Below are 19175 nucleotides of genomic sequence, written 5' to 3'. Positions count from 1 at the left end.
AGAAGGGTAGTACTCTTGAGATCTCAGTTGTTTTAATAACAGTAAGCAGAAAAGAAGCTTTCACCAACTGAAGGAAACCATACAATATATACATTAAAGACACAATTATGTTCTTGAAATTCCCCAGGACACTGTTGAGTGTTGAGAACACTGAGTCTGAAACTAGGTCTTTCTGTTACAAAAGAGAGTGTCAGCCATGAGATGTTAGAGATGGATTGGCAATGTGTTGCTCTAATGAAACCAGGATCTGTAATAAGGTAGATGGGATGAACTTAATATGAGTCTATTTAAAGGATTTTTTTCTGTCAGCTTGTAGATAGCTTGTTCACTTTATCTGTCCATGATCCTTAAATAAGGCTTCAAGACCAAGTTTTATATTTCCTCTTTCTAAAAATTTTCCTTCTGTTCTTATGGTTGGTGGTCTCGTCTGCATCACTTTTGTTCTCCTGTGATCTGAAACTTTTGGGAACTTTTTGGCTCTCTCAAATGAGAAGAGGGTACTGGCATCTTAGATCAAGTTCAATGATACTAACTGTTCTATAGTGCCTTGACAACAAATAATTATCCAATAAAATATTTTCCAATTATCCAATAAAATATCAGCAGTTCTATAACTGAGAAATCCTGCATTTGAAGATTTTGTACACACACACATTTTCTATTATCTATCTATCCATCTATAATGAGAAAGAGAGAGAGAGAAGTTTCGGGGCCACACCTGATGGTTATCGGGGACTAATTCTGGCACTGCATTCAGGGATCACTTCTTGTGGGCTTGGGGGAACATATTAGATGCGAGAGAATGAAATCTGGGTCAGCTACAGGCAAGACAAAAGCCTTACCCACTATACTATCTCTCCAGTACCCCGAATAATGCATTTTTCATACATTTTTCCTTTCCTTTGTCACAGATTTTTGTATGATGCAGTTAGATTTATTTCTATTTTATTTATTTGATTATAACTTGAGAGAAGACAACTAAATATTTGTCTTTTTTGTCTTTAGTACTTAATGCTCTAAAAATAATTAAGGGAAGCAGGTGCATTTATAGAACTTTTAGTAAAAAGCTATTTAGTGACAGAATAATGCTTTTTAAAAACCTCATCAAATCAAAGGAATATTTTACTTTTATTTTTTTTCTTTTATAGAATCTCAAGCTTGGAAAAGACCTTAACAGTAATCTAGTCCAACTGCTCTTCTTTACCAAGGGACTTCTTTTGATTTCCTAAATACTGAATTGAAATTCTATTCAATCATTCTCAGGTGCCAGACTGTGAAATTGGTATTTCCTCATTTAGACGTTATCAGAATATATGTTGGCCCTCTGTGCATAGATATATACTCTGTGTATGAATCCATTAAGAATATTAATTGCAAAAAAGTCACTAAATGATCTTTGTAGTTCCTTTCAACCCTGAGAATTGGTGATTTATATTACTAGATTTAGTACATATTTACATATTTTTGCATCATTACATAAGGCAAAAAGAATCTGAATATTATAATTCGTCAGTGTAAGTCTTTGAGTTATTAATTTCTGTTTAACCAGAAGTATTTAGATCTTCTACATTTTATAGATTCCTAGTTCTTAATTACTTAATGCCAAAGACACCTTTGATTTTTGCTTAATGACTAATGCATTCTAATTGCAACCTTTCTATTGAACTCTTGTAGTATTTATATCTTAGTATTATTAGTTCCTATATATGTGTATATATACACACATAAATATGCACACATACTCTTTTAACTGTAAAAACCCTTAGGATGAAGTGGCAGTATCTTTAAAAAAGTCTACTATATAACCTAATATGGTGGAAAGCTCATACATCCTAGATAATATCTATTTATTCAATTTCTGCAATTGGAATTTTGAAGTACTTAATGGTAAAAGGAACAGTTTTCTTCATATATGAAATCCCATAGGTTTCTTTTAAATAACCACAGCAGAAAAATATCAAACTCAACGGACATTTTAATAGGTTTAGATATGGGTTGACAAATGATATTTGAGAATGTTCTGTAAGATAGAAAAACTCATGAAGAGAAAATTGTAAAAGGCTACATTCTAACTAAAAATTACTGACATTTCATTAAGAAACAACTATACAGATACCAATAGAAAATAATAAGGAAAATGTTATCACCATGCCAGCATATTTGGGAGAAGGAATATTGCAATAATTGAATTAAATTGTTTATAAAATTTGGCTAAAGATAAATTTTACTGGTTTTGTACTCATTTACCATATACTTAAACAAAGAAAGTGTGAATTCTAGATTCAGATTTGCAGTAATTTTTTCTGTTAACTTTTTTTTTGTTCTTGCTTTTTTGGGTCACACCCAGCATTGCTCAGGGGTTACTCCTGGCTCTGCACTCAGCAATTACTCCTGGTATTGCTTGGGGGACCATATGGGATGCTGGGAATTGAACCCAGGTCGACTGCATGTAAGGCAAACTCCCTACTCGCTGTGCTATCACTCCAGTCTTCTGTGTTAACTTTTGACAAATCATTTAACTTAACTAACTTTTCACTTTATAAATTTATGAAATCTGGACAATTTGTTTCTAATCCTTCTTCCTCATTAACCTTATATTTGCCTAAAGACAGCTAAAGCCTTTTCCCATATATTATCATATTTGATCATATAGACTTTAAAGGGGCTGGAGTGATAGCACAGCGGGTAGGGTGTTTGCCTTGCATGCGGCCGACCTGGGTTCGATTCCCAGCATCCCATATGGTGCCCTGAGCACTGCCAGGAGTAATTCCTGAGTGCATGAGCCAGGAGTAACCCCTGTGCAAAGCCGGGTGTGACCCAAAAAGCAATATATATATATATATATAGAGAGAGAGAGAGAGAGAGAGAGAGAGAGAGAGACTTTAAAAAAAAAACTAGAGAACAATATTTTTTCTCATACTAATGAAAAAATAAGCCCAGACAGTTAAGTCAGTTACCCAAACCTTATATCTATTATCCTGTTTTATTTCCAAAATAGTGGCTAAAAAACCTCTGTGAATCTCTCACAGACTCACAATTAATCTTAAATCTTTTATTTTTATCAGCTTTAAAACAACATGCACTCAATGGTAAACATGAGCTTCATCATTTTAAAATGGTATGAACATGGTTGTACCTCGTGGTTAGAGACAAAGATAGCCAGTAAGACTCAAAACACTTACTGGTCTCTATTTATGCCTGTAGCTTCTTAAAGAGCTGTGATATGTATGATTTTAAGAACAAGTTTGGACTCTGTGAGAAAGTGTGCTATGTACACTATGGGTGATAGAGAAATGGTGGGAGACTTTTATAGAGGAGAGAGTCTCTTAGAACTCAGAAATATTTTCTGAAAGAGTTTATACTAATACCTGTCGGAGTAATAGCACAGAGATAGGGCGTTTTCCTTGTATGCGACTGACCCAGGTTCAATTCCTCCGCCCCTCTCCAAGAGCCTGGTAAGCCACCAAGAGTATCCCGCCTGCATGGCAGAGCCTGGCAAGCTCCCCGTGGTGTATTCAATATGCCAAAAACAGTAACAACAAGTGTTGCAATGGAGATGTTATTGCTGCCCGCTTGAGCAAATCGATAAACAATGGGAGGACACTGCTACAGTGCTACTTACATCGGTTTCATAAATTATTTAAAATGTTATTATTTGTCATGTATGTTTTCATGAATAAAGAGAACATTTTAAAACCTCTCTCTCTTGAAGTTAAAGAAGTGTTCTTGGGGGTATGATGCCACCAACAGTTCAACTGTACCTGTGGGGCAAGTGCATCAGCAGCCTGATTTTGCCTTCAGTCTTCCTGACATCCCCAAATTGCTGTGTGCCTTTGGTTGGACCCCAACAACTTGGGACCAAGTTTACCAAGAAATCAAATGGCCAAAATTTTGGTATGTGGGAGCCATGCCCATAAACTACCTCTGGCTCAGCTATACAAGCTCATTTATTGGCCTTATTTTAGAGACCCATAGATAAATCTTGAAAGAGACCAAAAGCCACAGTTATAAACTCAGATCCATGCATGGCTGAACAGACTGGGGTAAATTGGAGGGGCGCAGATTGGCTTGCCCCTGCCCAAGCAGAGCCCCCAGCAGCTGCTTGCTTCCATAATCTGAAATTGCCGCCATACCCCCGGCCTGATTCCACCATCTCAGGATGGACCTCACCAAGATGTAATCTGCTGAAAATTTGGTATGGGGATTTTGTGACTGAAATCTCCAGGCTTTCATGGAGTTGGGGTGGGCTACCTCCCCCTACTTCCTAATACACATGGAAGCACTGGCCGTCACCCCCATGAACCAACTCCAGTGATCAAAAGCCAGAGACATAGCAGCGAGTCCCAGAAGACACCACAGAATCAGATCTCTCTGGACCCCATATTGAGCCAATTTCACTGGTACACCCCAGATGGAGCAGGTGCAGTCTCCCTGCCTACTCCAAATGGAATCCTGGTGACCAAGAACTTCCACAAGCAAGGCCCAGGTATGCGGGTTCCAGGATTAAATCTCCATGCTGCATGGCGGCAGAGGCACTGGGCTGTCCCTTCCCAGCTTCCCGCCCACTCATCAGCCTGGCTGTCAGCCCACAATGTGCCTCTGGCCGCCATCTTAGCACACCAACAACCCTGGTCCAGAGACACAACAATGAGTCCCAGAAGACACCACAGAGTTGGAGATCTCTCCAGGCCCCATACTGAGCCAATTTCCTTGGGGCACTCCAGGTGGAGGAGGTGCAGTCTCCCTGCCTACTCTAGATGGAATACCAGTGACCAAGAGCTTCAGCAAGCAAGGCCCAGTTATGAGGGTTCCAGGACTAAATCTCCATGCTGCATGGTTGCAGAGGTGCCGGGCTATCCCATCCTTCCCCTGCTCCACGTCCACTCATCGGCCTGGCTGTCACACCCATAATGTGCCTCCAGGTGCCATCTTAGTGCACCATCAGCCCTGGTCCAGAGATACCCAATTGAATCCCAAAATGGATTAATGCCTATAGAGATGTCTCCGGAACCCAACTATTTACAATCTAGGATTCCAGAAGCTTGTGGCTGCGGCACCCAAGGTTTCCGAAATGAGCAATGGACAATAAATGATCAGCATCTGCCCCTGACAGGCAGGTTTGAGTGGTAGTAGGAAAATTTGAGCAAAATATAATGCCCAAAAGTAGAAAGAGAGTATTGGGGAAATTGCCTGCCATGGAGGCAAGGTGAGGACTGGGATGGGTAAGGGATATACTGGGCAACTGGTGGTGGAAAGTGTGCACTGGTGGAAGGATGGGTGTTTGATCATTGTATGGCTGAATCTCGAACATGAAAACTTTGTAACTGTATACATCTCACAGTGATAAAAAAAAAGTAATGTGGAGTTTATGTCCATTTCAATCAGTTTAATTAGTGACTGAATAAATAGCTGTACTCTTACATTAAAAAAAAAGTGTTCTACCTCAGAGACTGGCCCACATTCAAAAGAACAAAAGCAACCGATGCTGGCGTGGATGTGGCGAGAAAGGGACACTCCTTCACTGTTGGTGGGGATGTCCACTGGTTCAGCCCTTCTGGAAAACAGTATGGACGATTCTCAAAAAATTAGAAATTGAGCTCCCATTTGACCCAGCAATACCACTCCTGGGAATATATCCCAGAGAGGCAAAAATGTATAGTCGAAGTGACATCTGCACTTGTTTGTTCATTGCAGCACTCTTTACAATAGCCAGAAACTGGAAGAAACCTGAATGCCCAAGAACAGATGACTGGTTAAAGAAACTTTGGTACATCTACACAATGGAGTACTATGTAGCTGTTAGAAAAGATGAAGTCATGAAATTTACATACAAGTGGTACAATATGGAAAGTATCATGCTAAGCGAAATGAGTCAGAAAGAGAGGGATAGACATAGAAAGATTGCATTCATCTGGGGGATATAAAGTAACAAAGTATGAGATTAATACCCAAGAATAGCTGAGATCAGCACCAGGAGGATTACTCCATAACTTAGAGGCCAGCCGGGTATCCTAGAGGAAAGGGCAGTTCAGATAGAGAAGGGAGCACCAAATAAAGGATGTTTGGAGGATCCTCCCAGGAGGGGAGATGCATGTCGAAAGTAGACTATGGACTGAACATGTTTGCCACTCAATGCCTCTTTTGCAGACCACAACACCCAAAAGGAGAGAAATAACACAGGGGATTGCCCTGCCACAGAGACAGGGGGGATGGGGGGATGGGGGTGGGAGGGATATTATCCATGGTGGTGGAAAATGGGCACTGGTGGAGGGATGGGTATCTGATCATTGTATAATTGAAACCAAAGCACAAAAAATTGTAAATCTACAACTGTAAAAAAAATAAAATAAAATAAAGGGAAAAAAAAAAGAAGCTGATGAGGATATATTTCCAGCCAATGTTTGGCCCTTCCATTCAAAGTTAATGTCATAGTCTTATTATGTTACTTTTAAATGGTCACTGCTTTTACAAAATGGGAGCTTACAATAAAAACTCATTTTAAAGCTTAAAAAAAAAGTGTTCTTCGGGGCTGGAGAGATAGCACAGCGGGTAGGGCATTTGCCTTGCACGCGGCCGACCCGGGTTCAATTCCCAGCATCACATATGGTCCCCTAAGTACCACCAGGAGTGACTCCTGAGTGCAGAGCCAGGAGTAACCCCTGTGCATCGCCTGGTGTGACGCAAAAAAAAAAAGTATTCTTCTTAAAGTACTTTAAGTGTTTTTATTTTTAACTATAAATGGTTAAACAAAATAGTTATTGCTTCTTGTTAGAATTTTTATGAAATCAAGCTTTGTAGTTTTATCTGAAAACTAGAAGACTATGTCATACATGATACACATATAGAACACATTTATTACATACATTTATTACATTATTATATTTATATTAACACATAATAAAATCAATAATTTATATAATTTTTATTATATATGAATTATGAGTAGTCAAAGCTAATGATCTCTGTATTATTCAATGTAATATATGTAATCATAGTTCAAGATCTGCAGATATTTTAAATCAGTGGCTGCTATTTATTGGGTGGTTGCCATTTATTATCTCTGCCTGTGGGAGCTATTCATCTAGTCATAGACATTGGGGCCTTACATCTTCCTTTTCCCTCTCCCTAAGCTTTGCAATACTTTTAAGCAGGACTTGACTGTTTTATTTTAAACAATAAAGAACAACACCCAGGGGAAGTCTAACAATAATCACAGATAATAATAAGATTGTGAAATTAGAATTTATGCCATTTTTTTTCAGGTTTCAAGTATTTTCTAAATAAAATTAGACCATGTCTAGTTTAAGTTTAGGGCAGAAATATTTCTCAGTGATAGTCTATGTTCACAAAATCTCATGACGCTCTGGACGTTAGTTTCATGGTTTTACGTATTATTCAGCTTCAGAAAGGAAAGTGAAGCATCCTAATGGAGAAGTATTGTTCCCCACTATTTTCCAGTTGTGATGTCAATGAGTTATTTTTATGTAAATGATAACTTTTTGGGTGTGGTCCAATAAACACTGCTATGGGTTGAGAGAAATTATTTTAATTGAGACAAAAACCTCCCTGAAGAGTTGTTGTTGGGGGAAGAAATAAATGAATTTGTTTAAGTGTTATTTCTGCACTTGTTTAGTAAAGAAAAAATATCTTGCATTTTGGCAAATATTATCTTATCAGCAGATACATGCAGAGTGGTCATAAAGTAATTGAGAATGTCATTTGTTTTTTTTTTTCTAGATTCCTTGGTGTGACTCAATTTTCACCTATACATGCCAGAAAGGCATTTCCTTGTTTTGATGAACCCATCTACAAGGCTACTTTCAAAATCAGCATCAAGCATCAAGCAACCTATTTGTCTTTATCCAATATGCCAGTGGAAACTTCTGTGTTTGAGGAAGATGGATGGGTTACAGATCACTTTTCACAGACCCCTCTCATGTCTACATATTATTTAGCCTGGGCAATTTGCAACTTCACATTCAGAGAAACCATCACCAAGAGTGGGGTTATAGTAAGTATTTTAAGCTTAATGATGTTTTTGGAGAATATGCACTCTGTAAACTAATCTGATTTCTGAGTTAATAATCAATGATTTATATATTACTCACATAGCATATAGCTGATTTTCATCCCTTAACCCTTGAAGTTAACGTTCTAATTTAAAAGTCAGAGAGGAAAGACTTTTCTATACCCAGCCCTCTTATTCATTTAAACTCTTCCTATTCTCAGCCCTCTTCATCTTCTGAGTGTCTCTGAAAGAGCTGCTGCTTGTTTTGTTAAGTTACCTGACTTTATTTATAAAACTTGGAAAACTGCTTTTTACTTTGAAATATTTCATATATACAGCAAATTTAGAGAATAATAAAATAAATTCCATGTACAATATACTTAACATTGTAGTATCTAAACATTTTTTAAAATCATACTTGCCTCAGTTTAGATTTTGAGACAGTAAAAACATATTGGTCTAGTTGAAACCCTATGTGTACATCTATCGGATTATATTGCCTTGATCATCTCCTAATAATTATAGTTATGAGTTTGATAACTTGTTATTTTCCTCCATATTATCATATAATTATGTAGCACGTATATATCTATTGAAAATGCATGCCACTTGAACATTTCTTACAAATGGTATTGTATATTGTTCTGAATATTAATTTCACTCTTCTTGATAACAACTATTTGTTTTTACTTTGGTATTCTGAGTTCTTTTTGTATGCCATTGCAGTGTGTTAGTCAGACTATCTCTGGCCATGTTGGATAACAGATTCCTTCTCATTTCAATGGCTTTCACAATAAATATGCACAATTTTTTATGTCAATCTTTAAAGCAAGGTTTTATGGTTCTACTTTTCCAAACAAGTAAACTAAGTTTAGAACTTTTCAAGGGTCAAAGAAGTGAGACAGTTGAAAGAATTGTAGGTAAAACTTTTTTGTTGATCTGTTCCCAAATTTTAGACTTATACAGTGCCTCAATAGTTCTGGACTTACCAGTTTGCCTTTTTATCTGTGTGTTTTTTTCTCTTTTTTGGTCATACCCAGGAGTGCTTAGGGGCTGACTTTTGGCTCTGCACTCAGGGATCAGTCTTGCAGCCTCAGTGGACTATATGGAATTCAATCCTAGCAGGCTTGGGGAACATATAGGATGCCGGGGATTGATCCCAGTTTGGCTGTGTGTAAAGCAAGCATACTATCCACTGTATTATCACTCTGGCCCGTCATCTGTGTGTCTTTAAGAGCATTCAGGAGCTGGAAATTAGAGCACAAGCTCTGCATGCAGGAGCCCTGGGTTTGATCCCAGCACTGTGTGGTCCCCATAAAACTGTCACAACTAATGCCCAAGTACTAGATTGGAATGTATCTCCCAAGAACTGTGAGGAGTGGTACTCAGACAAAACAAAACAAAAAAGAGGTTGCAAGTCATTATTCCTTTCATCCAATGACCATTGTAGTTAGTGTTGCTTTAGCATAGCAAATGAAGTAAATAGTATATATATAGTATATATATAATATATAGTATATGTAATAGTATATGTCTTATCCTATAGTAATTTTATGACTTTCCAGTAGCCTAATTTTGGAAAAATAAGTTTGCCTACATTTTTTTGCAGTTTTCAGTTTAAATCATTATAGAACTTATCTAAAAAATGTTTTCCTCTGTACAAAATTAATGCCACTATTAAAGAAATGTGTATAGTGGCTTCACCTATGTAATTAAATGTCTGTAAAGGATAAGATGGTTATTGCAGTCTTTTAGACTTAAAAACATGTTTAATTCCTTTGATGTATATTGTTGTTGCTTTCTCCTATGAATATTTCAGTATTGTATGCATTGAGCCATGTAAGGAAACAAGACTTCATTCCTTTTTACATCTTCAGAGGTTGTTAATTGACTTACTGTGGGGTCCTTTAGTACATGGGATAAACTGATATGTTTCTCCCAGTACATTTTCTTTAGGTTATTTTCGTATTATCAGCTCTACCCAATCATTCTTATTGCTGAGTGACCCATGTTTAAAACCAAATGCACTTTGATCACTTAGATGTGATATTTCATTAACATTAAGACACCAAGTGATTAGTAAACATTTAAAATTCCTTTTAAATAATTTTAATGTGGGAAAGATAAAACATTCTATCAGAAAATATCAAAAGGTCAACTGAAATAAAATTTTAGATTACATGTGCTAAAAACATTAAGATTAATAAAAAAATTAAAATCTCCATTATCAACTATGGAATTATAACCTGGCTCTCCTTTTCTGTCATCTCCTAGAAATCCAATATATTTTCACTTACTTTCAGACTCTTACTTATTAGAAAAACCTGGGAATGAAATTTCTGAATTCTTTTTTAGACTGTATTATTTTTTTACTTGTTAGAACATATATATATTTAAAATTTTTTTGTATTAAATCACTGAGACAGTTATAAAGTTGTCCATGAACTTTAGTCAGACAATGTTCCAACACCTATCTCTACACCAGTGTACATTTCCTACCATCCATGTCCTCAGTTTCCCTCTTTTAACCTTCTGCCCCCCCCCCCCCAGTCTGTATCTATGGGAGACACTTTTCCTCTTTTCCTCACTCACTCTCTCTCTCCCCCCCCCCCTCTGTAATTATAGTTTGTGGTACTGAACAATAACTTTAATCTGTTGTATATCATATCTAAGACCAGTCACAGTGATTGTGTGTGCATTTGCCCTTTTGTTTTGTTTTGGGCCACACCCAGTGGTGTTCACTCAGGTCTGTGCTCCAGGGTTACTCCTGGTGGTGCTCAGAGGTTCCTGTCCTGCCCAGGATCAGCCCAGACTTCCCACATGCAAGGCAGGCTCAGACTGCAGTGCATGTGCTTTTGACACAAGAGGTCAGCTTTGTCTGCAAGGGAGCTACAAAGAGAGAGTTATCTTCAACCATGTGGGTGTGAGCCTGGTGGAGGGAATTCAGGAGAATGAGGGATGGGTTTATGCAATGGTGGTGATCACAATAATAAACAAGGTAAGGGGGACACAGATTCTGGGGACTAAGAAAGGAGCAAAGGATTGTAGGATCGTTCCAGTAGCATCGGACATCTTAAGATGGTGGCAGAGGGAATGAGCTGGAAAGATAGGAGCTGGTTGTCAGAGAAAGCTCCACTTGAAAGGATAATTTTGGAGGAGATGGCCATCTTGTCTCAGCGAAACTGGAGGTTCACAATCTTCCTTTCTTATTTGAATCACTTGGAGAGCTTTTATTATTTAAACAAACAAAAAAAGATTGATTTTCCTTTTCCCGAAGCCTGCAGTGCTTTGGAGCTACTCTCCGTGGCGTGCTGTGGACTGAACTGGTGGGGGCTGAGGGGAATATGATGAATAAGATTCCTACTGTCTAATACTCCCAACAACCTGGTTGAGTTCATACTATAGCCAGAGCGAAGGCATCAGAATCAAACCCCACCTGGGGCCTGCGCAGGTCATGCCAATGTGAGGCCCAGTGCAGGGGATTGTGACAATTTCATACCAGGAGGGAGAATCTAATTCTATTTAAGGAGGCGTCAGGTCAGCAGCACTTGCGTTTCTGGATTCCAAAGGCAGTTTGGGCCCGGGTCTCTGCCGGCCGGGATGCTACTGGTCTGCTGGTTCTCTCCAGCCACAGGCCTAGGCCGATGGGGGTGCTCCAGAGCCTGCCCAAGATTGTCCCCTTCGCAAAGGTGAGGGTTCCAGCTTAGCCTGTGGACTTCACATTCCAGCACCAAGTGTGAAGTTAGCAGCTTCTCAAATGGTGAGTCCCCAGCGCCGACACTCTTCTCTATCTGCTGTCTGGCCTTTTGTGCTGCTTCTGTGGTTGTATTTGTTACGTGGGGCATTGCTCTGTTCTATCACTGTGCTCTTCTGCCTCTGCTTTGGATGTTCTTTGCTTTCTTTGACACCCCTACCCCCTCCACCTTGCCCAGCCTAGTCTCATTCTTGCCCCCAACCCTTTTCTCTCATTTGTGCATCACTTGTGGCCCCCTTGAAATATCCTGGCACCCCAGAGGTTTTATTTTCACCCACCCACTGGACAAGCTGCTGTAAAGTATGAACTGGGATCTGAACAGAGCAGAGGAAATAGGCTTGCCAGGGAGAGGTGGTCAGCGAACTGAAATAACAGAATTGCAGGGGTTATTTTCATAAATTTCCAGTTAACCAGGAGTCAGGGTTCAAACAAGGTGTACAAAACGATGCTGGAGAGACAGCATGGTCACCCTCCAGAGATGTGGGGAGGGCCCAGGTGGCATTATCTGATAGTGAAGTTTCCAAGGTGTGTGTGGGGGGCGGGGAGGGGAGGATGGGGGTGGTTCCCTGTGTGGATGCTCTAAGGGCATCTTCAACCGTTTGCACTTATACCTCATTTCACCACCCCTCCAAACACACATGGGCAAGAGTGTTCAGAAACACCCCACCGAATGGGTCTTCCCTTTGGGTGGTAGAACTATATCCAGTGCTTCTCGGGGTTCACTATGGACTGTTCTCAGGGTACCAGTCTTATGTGGTGCGGGGGCTTGAACCCAGGTCTGTTCTGTGGAGAACAAGCACGTAGACCTCCACACTAACTTTCTGGCCCCTGCCACAGCTTTATCTCACACATTCAGTCAATGTCTGCATGGAGTCCAACCTGGGGTTTAAGAAGCTGGGATCTAGGCCACATACAGCTGAGCATGGAGGGAAAGTCACTAGTCTGTGGCTGAGCCTTACGTCCCCCATGATCTCAGCAGGCACAGGGATTCTCTTCTGGAAGCTTCCTTGCCATTTGACTTGAGTCATTGTTTTGTCGTCCAGGAGAGCAATTGCGTTTTAATCCAGGTATAAAAGGTGAGGCCCAGTTGGGGCCTGGAGGGCAGCTGCAGCCAATAATGGTAGGACTGGGCCAACTCCTGGGGTGGACATCATCTCCCGCCCATCCAGCCTCAACTCGCTATTAGGTACACCACCTATTCTGCACCTCCCCTCCCCCCATGCTTTCCAAATGCTCATTATTAGAGCATTTTCCACTAGTCTCTTAGCTTTCAATTTTGAGTTTTGGAAAATTAGAAAAATATTTTTATAAAGCCCCCGAGCCAGTTTTTTTTTTAATTGAATCACTGTCAGATAGTTAATCACCAGTGTACCTTTCCCACCACCAATGTCCCCAGCATTCCTCCTGCTACCCCCAGTCTACCCACTGCCTCTATGGCAGGCACCTTCCTTCTTGCTCTCTCTACTTTGAGCGTCATGGTTTGCATTGCAGATACAGAGAGGCCTTCATGTTTGGTCCTTTTGTCTACTGTCAGCATACCTCCCATACTGAACAATCCCTCCAATCATCATTAACCTAGTGGTTCCTTCTCTATCTCAACTGCCTTCTCCCCAGCATATGAGGCAGGCTTCTAACCATGGAGCAGTCCTATGGGTCCTTGTCTCTACTGTACTTGGGTGTTAGTCTCATACTATGTTATTTTATATTCTACAACATTTCTGAATTCTTAACTGTTGTTAAGAGTAGAAGTTTATGATATTGAGTGTGCAGTGATCATATGAAGTTTAGGTAGTCACTTTAAATCAGAATCTGAAGCAGTTTTCTTTGGAACATATGTTAAGTACTGTGAATATCATTTTAATAATATGTATAATAATAATAGCAGTATCTTGAATGTGTATATTTGAAATATTATTATTTGCTAATAAAATTGCTAATAACTTTGCCTGCATTTTGCAAGGTAGAATTCTAAGTAACTAGGAAAAAAATGCTGTTTTAAGACTGAATTCAAGTCTGCAGAAATATTTTGTTTATCCATCCAGAAAATGGCATAACATTTTCTAATTACTTATCAACATTTAGAAATCAGAAGATTAAACTTAACGTCATTTATTTTTAGCTTCTCTTGAAAAATGAAGATCCTAGGATACTGGGCCCAGTTCCCACTTGGCAATATTTGTTGATTTATTTACTCATTCAACAGCGAGAAAGTTCCTGCTCTTAGTAAACTTAATTTCTACTGAGAAGAGTGTAATAAAAAGCAGTAAATATTTAATATGCCGAGTGGTAATATGATATAAAATGAAAAAAGTGAGTGTGAGTGTGATGGAGCTTATAAGGGACCACCCCATCATGAAGAGATTTGTTTTCCATTCTAACAGTTCAGACCATAGTTCTTTTTTTTTTTGCACTTAGTTCATTTCACTTTTGTATACTACTTGCCTGTGTTCTGTAGATATTTGGACTGTTAGGCCTTGTTTATCAACACGTGCATGGGGACATAATTAAAGAGGGATGTCAAGGAATGTGTGTTGGAAGGAAAAATGAATTCACTAATTGTGATCTAGATATGCAAGCATTCACTAATTGTGATCTAGGTATACATGCATTCAATTATTGCTAAGTAAACTATGTCAAAAACAAGTTCAAGACAGTTTAGAAAAAAATTGGAAAAATTGCACAGAATATGGTCTAGGTATGACTTTCATGGAGGAAATGGGATTTTAAATGGCCCCAAATTCCGGTTGACTTTGAGATGAAGATGACGTGGCAAATTTTGGCTGAGAAAAAATGTTTAATAGGAACAGATAGAGTTAGGAATATCTATGGCATTTTGTATCATGTTTAAAAATAGAAATTTTAAAATTAGGACTTTTTTTAGAACTTTTGTTTTGCTTATTTCTGATCTTGATCAATTATTTAGCTTCTTTCACCCTGGTTTTCTTGTTTGAAAAATGAAAACAACTTTACTGTTAAAAGATGTTTGAAAACATCTTTACTGTTATTATTATTTGCAATGTTGTTTTGGTTCCTATCATAGCATAACTGTTAGAATTTAATAGCATATATGACTACTTGATTGTAATGAATGGTGGAGATTTTAATCAAAGTTTAAATTTCAAAGTCCTAGTGAGTCTGGGATTTGGAAAACTATAGTGGGATACATTGTCTCTGTTCAGTGATGTCTGAGTTGAAGTGGAGAGATTTGGAGGGTTCATTTGACGACTAGAGATCAGAATCCCTTATACCATCTTCACTCTGTATCTAATGACTATTTATTCTGTTAGTATTCTGTGATGTCCAATGGGGATGCTGATCTGTTTGGACTGCTCAATATAAAAGCTAAAAGTAGTCTTGGAAGGCTCCTGTGGCCTGCAGTTCCTCAAAATATAGTGACCCTATGGTGGTTGATTTTCTTACAAGGTGAGGTAACTGACCTTGTGAATGTCTGCCGAAAAAGATCTAATTGCTAATGATATGACCTTGTTTTCTTCTAAAAAAGTTGCACAGCATCTAGTGGTGGGATATTAGTACTTTGGTGTGAGCTTGATGTAAAGAAATGTACATTTGCACTCCCTAACCAAATATAGAGTATTGTGAATTAACATTATAGGAGTAAAAAAGTCATAGATGTTCACTTCAGCTGTATTCGGGGTGAATATTATGAGTCTCTAAGGTTGTTTCAGACTTGACAGAAAAGGACTTGAACCCTAATTCTTGATGGAGGAGTAGGTAACCTGTTTACAATAGTGCTAATGTTTTGGTTCTGTTGTTTTCAGTCCAAGCAGGTATACTTATGTAAACTTATGTATACTTTTCCTATATCATTATATATGTATATATGTGTACATATATTCCATTTAGCACATCTATATGTATACATCTCTTTAAGATGATGTCTGTATATACTGAGTTGGTTATACAACTGTTTTTTTAGATGCTCTAATGTTTAACAGTGTACATTTAGGAGATAAACCATTAGACCCTTGGAAAACAATGCGATTATATTTTGGCGGATTGAGTCATACCAAGTGATGCTCAGGCTCCATGCTCAGGAATTACTCTTGGTAGTGCTTAGGAGGCCATGTAAACTGCTGAGGATTGAAATAGGGTCAATCCCTGAGTGCAAGTCAAGCTCTATAACCTCAGTATTATATCTCCATCCATAAACTGTCTTTTTGTAAGTATCTATGGGACATCACTTTTGGAGTTTCTTAAATCTTATGTCATATATTTTACTTTTTTTTTGGTAGTGATGAGGAGCTTCCAAGCAGTGTGCATGCTAAACTATTCTAAGGTAAGTTTAATGTGGTACAACTCATGCTCTGCAGGACCAGGAACCAAAAAGGCATAACTTTATGGGCCCAAAGGGCTATAGCCCAAAGCATGGAAAAGTGGGGGGTACTCTCAGGCTATGAATTTTTATACTTGGATGCCATGGTACAGTTGAGGGTAAAACCAGTATGAGCCCTAACTTCTGTATTATATCGATAACTGGTCTTGAATTCATCTTTTGAACATTTTTTCTTGATAATTACCAGCAAAATCTAGTGCAAGAGAGGATAAATGGTTTTTGTGAACTAGAAGACAAAGGGTTATTGTCTCTGTCATCTATCAGGAAAGCAAATTATATGAGTATTGATTAATGGGTGTGAGTTGTAATAGTTGGTTAAGTGGTTCTAAGTCATCTGGGTTTTTTGTTGCCTTAGGAGCCCACCAGGGTTTAGGGCATCTAAAGGATCTGAGTCAGTCAGTCTGGGGTCACCCAGTAAAGTCCTTACTCTTTATAATAGACTAGTCAAAGAGTTTTAGAAATTAAAAGATAAGGAATATTGTAGACAAATCTCCAAAAATTTCACTAGTATGGCAGGAAAAGAGTTGTTTGGTTCAATTAAGGAGTGATTATAGACTAAAGAAATGGATGCAGTGATCATACATTATTTTGAGTGGGGCATATCACTGTGCTCAAGTATTAGTCTTTTTTTTTGCTTTTTTTGGGGGGTCACACCCGGTGATGTACAGGGATTACTCCTGACTCTGCACTCAGGAATCACTTCTGGCGGTGCTCAGGGGACCATATGGGATGCTGGGAATCAAACCTGGGTTGGCCGCTTACAAGGCAAAAGGCCTACCTGCTATGCTATCGCTCCAGCCCCTCAAGTATTAGTCTTGACTCTTTGTTCAGGGCTCACTCTGGTGGTGCTTGGGGACCATATTCAGTGCCAGGGATCAAACTAGGGTCTGGCTGGTACTATCCTTTTGACTCTGTGGTCTATATTTTTAGGAGTGTTGATTTAGGGAAGGAAAAATAGAGTGCATCTATTCAGAACCTATGGAAAGTTACTTTTCGATTTTAGGAGAGCTGAATGTATATGAAGGAAAAAAATGTCTAATAACTTTGTATAAGAAATATCCAGCACTCTTTGGTGTAAGTCTTAAGTAACTAGAAAGATTAAGAATAGAGAAATCAGATGCTGTGTTATCCAATCTCACAGACTGACAAGGTACTTATGGCCAGCAGCCAAGACTCTTAGTCACCCGAAGTGACAATAAAAACCTTGTTGAAAAATCAGATGCTGTTGTTTCCAGAGAGGTAAAGAGACAAGAGAATTCATAATGGGAATTGTATTCCAGAACAATAAATTGGGGTGGTTGAAGAAATAGTGAAATTGAAAAGTAGCACTGGTGTGATGAAATGAATGGATGAGATAAAAAGATAGTGTTAGAGGTAAGGGTTTTAGATTACAGGGTTTTATTTTGGATGGTGGGAATTAAAAGTTAGATAGGGGAGATTGGATTAAGAATCAGGGAGAGGGGCTGGAGCAATAGCATGACAGGTAGGGCGTTTACCTTGCACGTGGTGACCTGAGTTCGATTCCCAGCATCCCATATGGTCCCCTGAGCATTGCTAGGGGTAATTCCTGAGCCGGAGCCAGAAGTAACCCCTGTGCATCACTTGGTGTGACCCAAAAAGAAAAAAAATAAAAAATAATCATGGAGAGAGCAGAGATAAGGTTAAATGTGAGGCCAGCTTTGAAAAAATGGCAAAGACATTAACAATATATACTTTTGAGCATGCTGGGAACAAAATTTTGATTCAGGCTTCAGACTCTAAGTATAAGTATAAACTGGAGTCCTTAATGGAGGCTGAAAGAGGATTTGGGAAAGTCATGAGTCCCCAAAGAGGAGATTTGTATTTTCAGGGAAGTAAATGAATATCCTTGCAAAAATAGTCATTGAAGAGCCAGAAAGATCTTCCTATCTCTCTCGACTCTCAGCATACATAGGAGCGGATCTAAATAAGGATGAAAATGTGGGAAGAAGTAGAGGGATTTAGGGTTTGTTTAATGGAAAACATTGGTTGATATAAAGGATCAGTCACTTACCCAGTGGGTGGAATTGCAGACAAGTTAGCTGAAGAGGTAAAGAATTGAGTAGGCACAATTTTAGTTAATAGAGGAGCTTATAGATCTTTCTAAGCTCCCCCAAGGTTTGCATTGAGATGCTGGTGTAACAGAGTATGCCTTAGCAAATCTCTAACCCCTGGTGGCTGGTCTAGGCTGATGGTAGATTTAGTGATGAATGATAATGGGTTTCATCATATAATCCACAATATATCAACTGCCTAGAGGTTTAAGAGTCTGCATATTCAAGAGGCTAATAGGAAAACCTTGAAGTGAAAAACAAACTACAAAACAGAATAGTTCAGTCAGTGTAGAATACTCATGGTTGTTGTATGTTTATACTTAAAAATGCATGTAATGAATTGCATGGCACACAGTCAGCTGGGTTTATTTCTCTCTTGGTAAAAAGAAAGGATGGTTCTGTCATTCTCCTCCTTTAATCTTCTAGATAGGCCTTTGAACAGTTATAGCAGAGGCTACCTATCCAGTTGTCCATTGGCTATGTCCAGTTTACTTTAGTCCATCTAAAGTAAAATAATGGTGTATAATCTGTTTATCTCAAAGAGTTTGTTTTTCCTTTATTTACTGTTTGATATCCTCTGACTTCAGATTTACCATTGTTTATTGTTCTTTTCCCCCCTCTTTTTAATTCTTTAGGAGTTTTATGTTATGGCTGATCCTTCATAATGTAAGGGAAGTAAGGTAATGTGTGATACTGAAGAGGAAGGTGATGAAAGGTGAGGTTGGAGTTTTATGCAGGAACCAAATCTTGAAGGGATTTGCATGTAATGCTCAGAGTTTGCATTTTATCCTTTAAAACAAAAGGAACCATTCAAGGATTTGAGTGGGTAAGGCTTTAGGTGATACCAGTAGCTTTCTATAGAAGTAGTGGAGGTAGTGCAATATAAATATCTATTCACCTTTATTCAAGAACTCATAGTTCCTTTCTTCTTTATTTGCTTGACCAGTTTTCCTGTTTGGTTAAGGCTTCTGTGCTGGGTTAGTTCAA

General features: G+C 38.7%; 1 protein-coding gene across 2 annotated transcripts in view; it reads left to right on the top strand.

Moving 5' to 3' along the window:
- Positions 1 to 19175, top strand: part of TRHDE (thyrotropin releasing hormone degrading enzyme) — a 448119-nt gene that overhangs the window by 9012 nt on the left and 419932 nt on the right. For both annotated transcript variants that reach the window (XM_056130789.1, XM_056130788.1), the window contains exon 2: positions 7738 to 8011. In XM_056130789.1, coding sequence (XP_055986764.1) covers positions 7738 to 8011 — 274 coding nt within the window. The remainder of the gene's footprint in view (positions 1 to 7737; positions 8012 to 19175) is intronic.

Source organism: Sorex fumeus, unplaced genomic scaffold (genome assembly GCF_029834395.1).
Source record: "Sorex fumeus unplaced genomic scaffold, SorFum_2.1 ptg000081l, whole genome shotgun sequence".
Taxonomy (NCBI): Eukaryota; Metazoa; Chordata; class Mammalia; order Eulipotyphla; family Soricidae; genus Sorex; species Sorex fumeus.
This window is presented reverse-complemented; position numbering and strand designations above follow the sequence as displayed.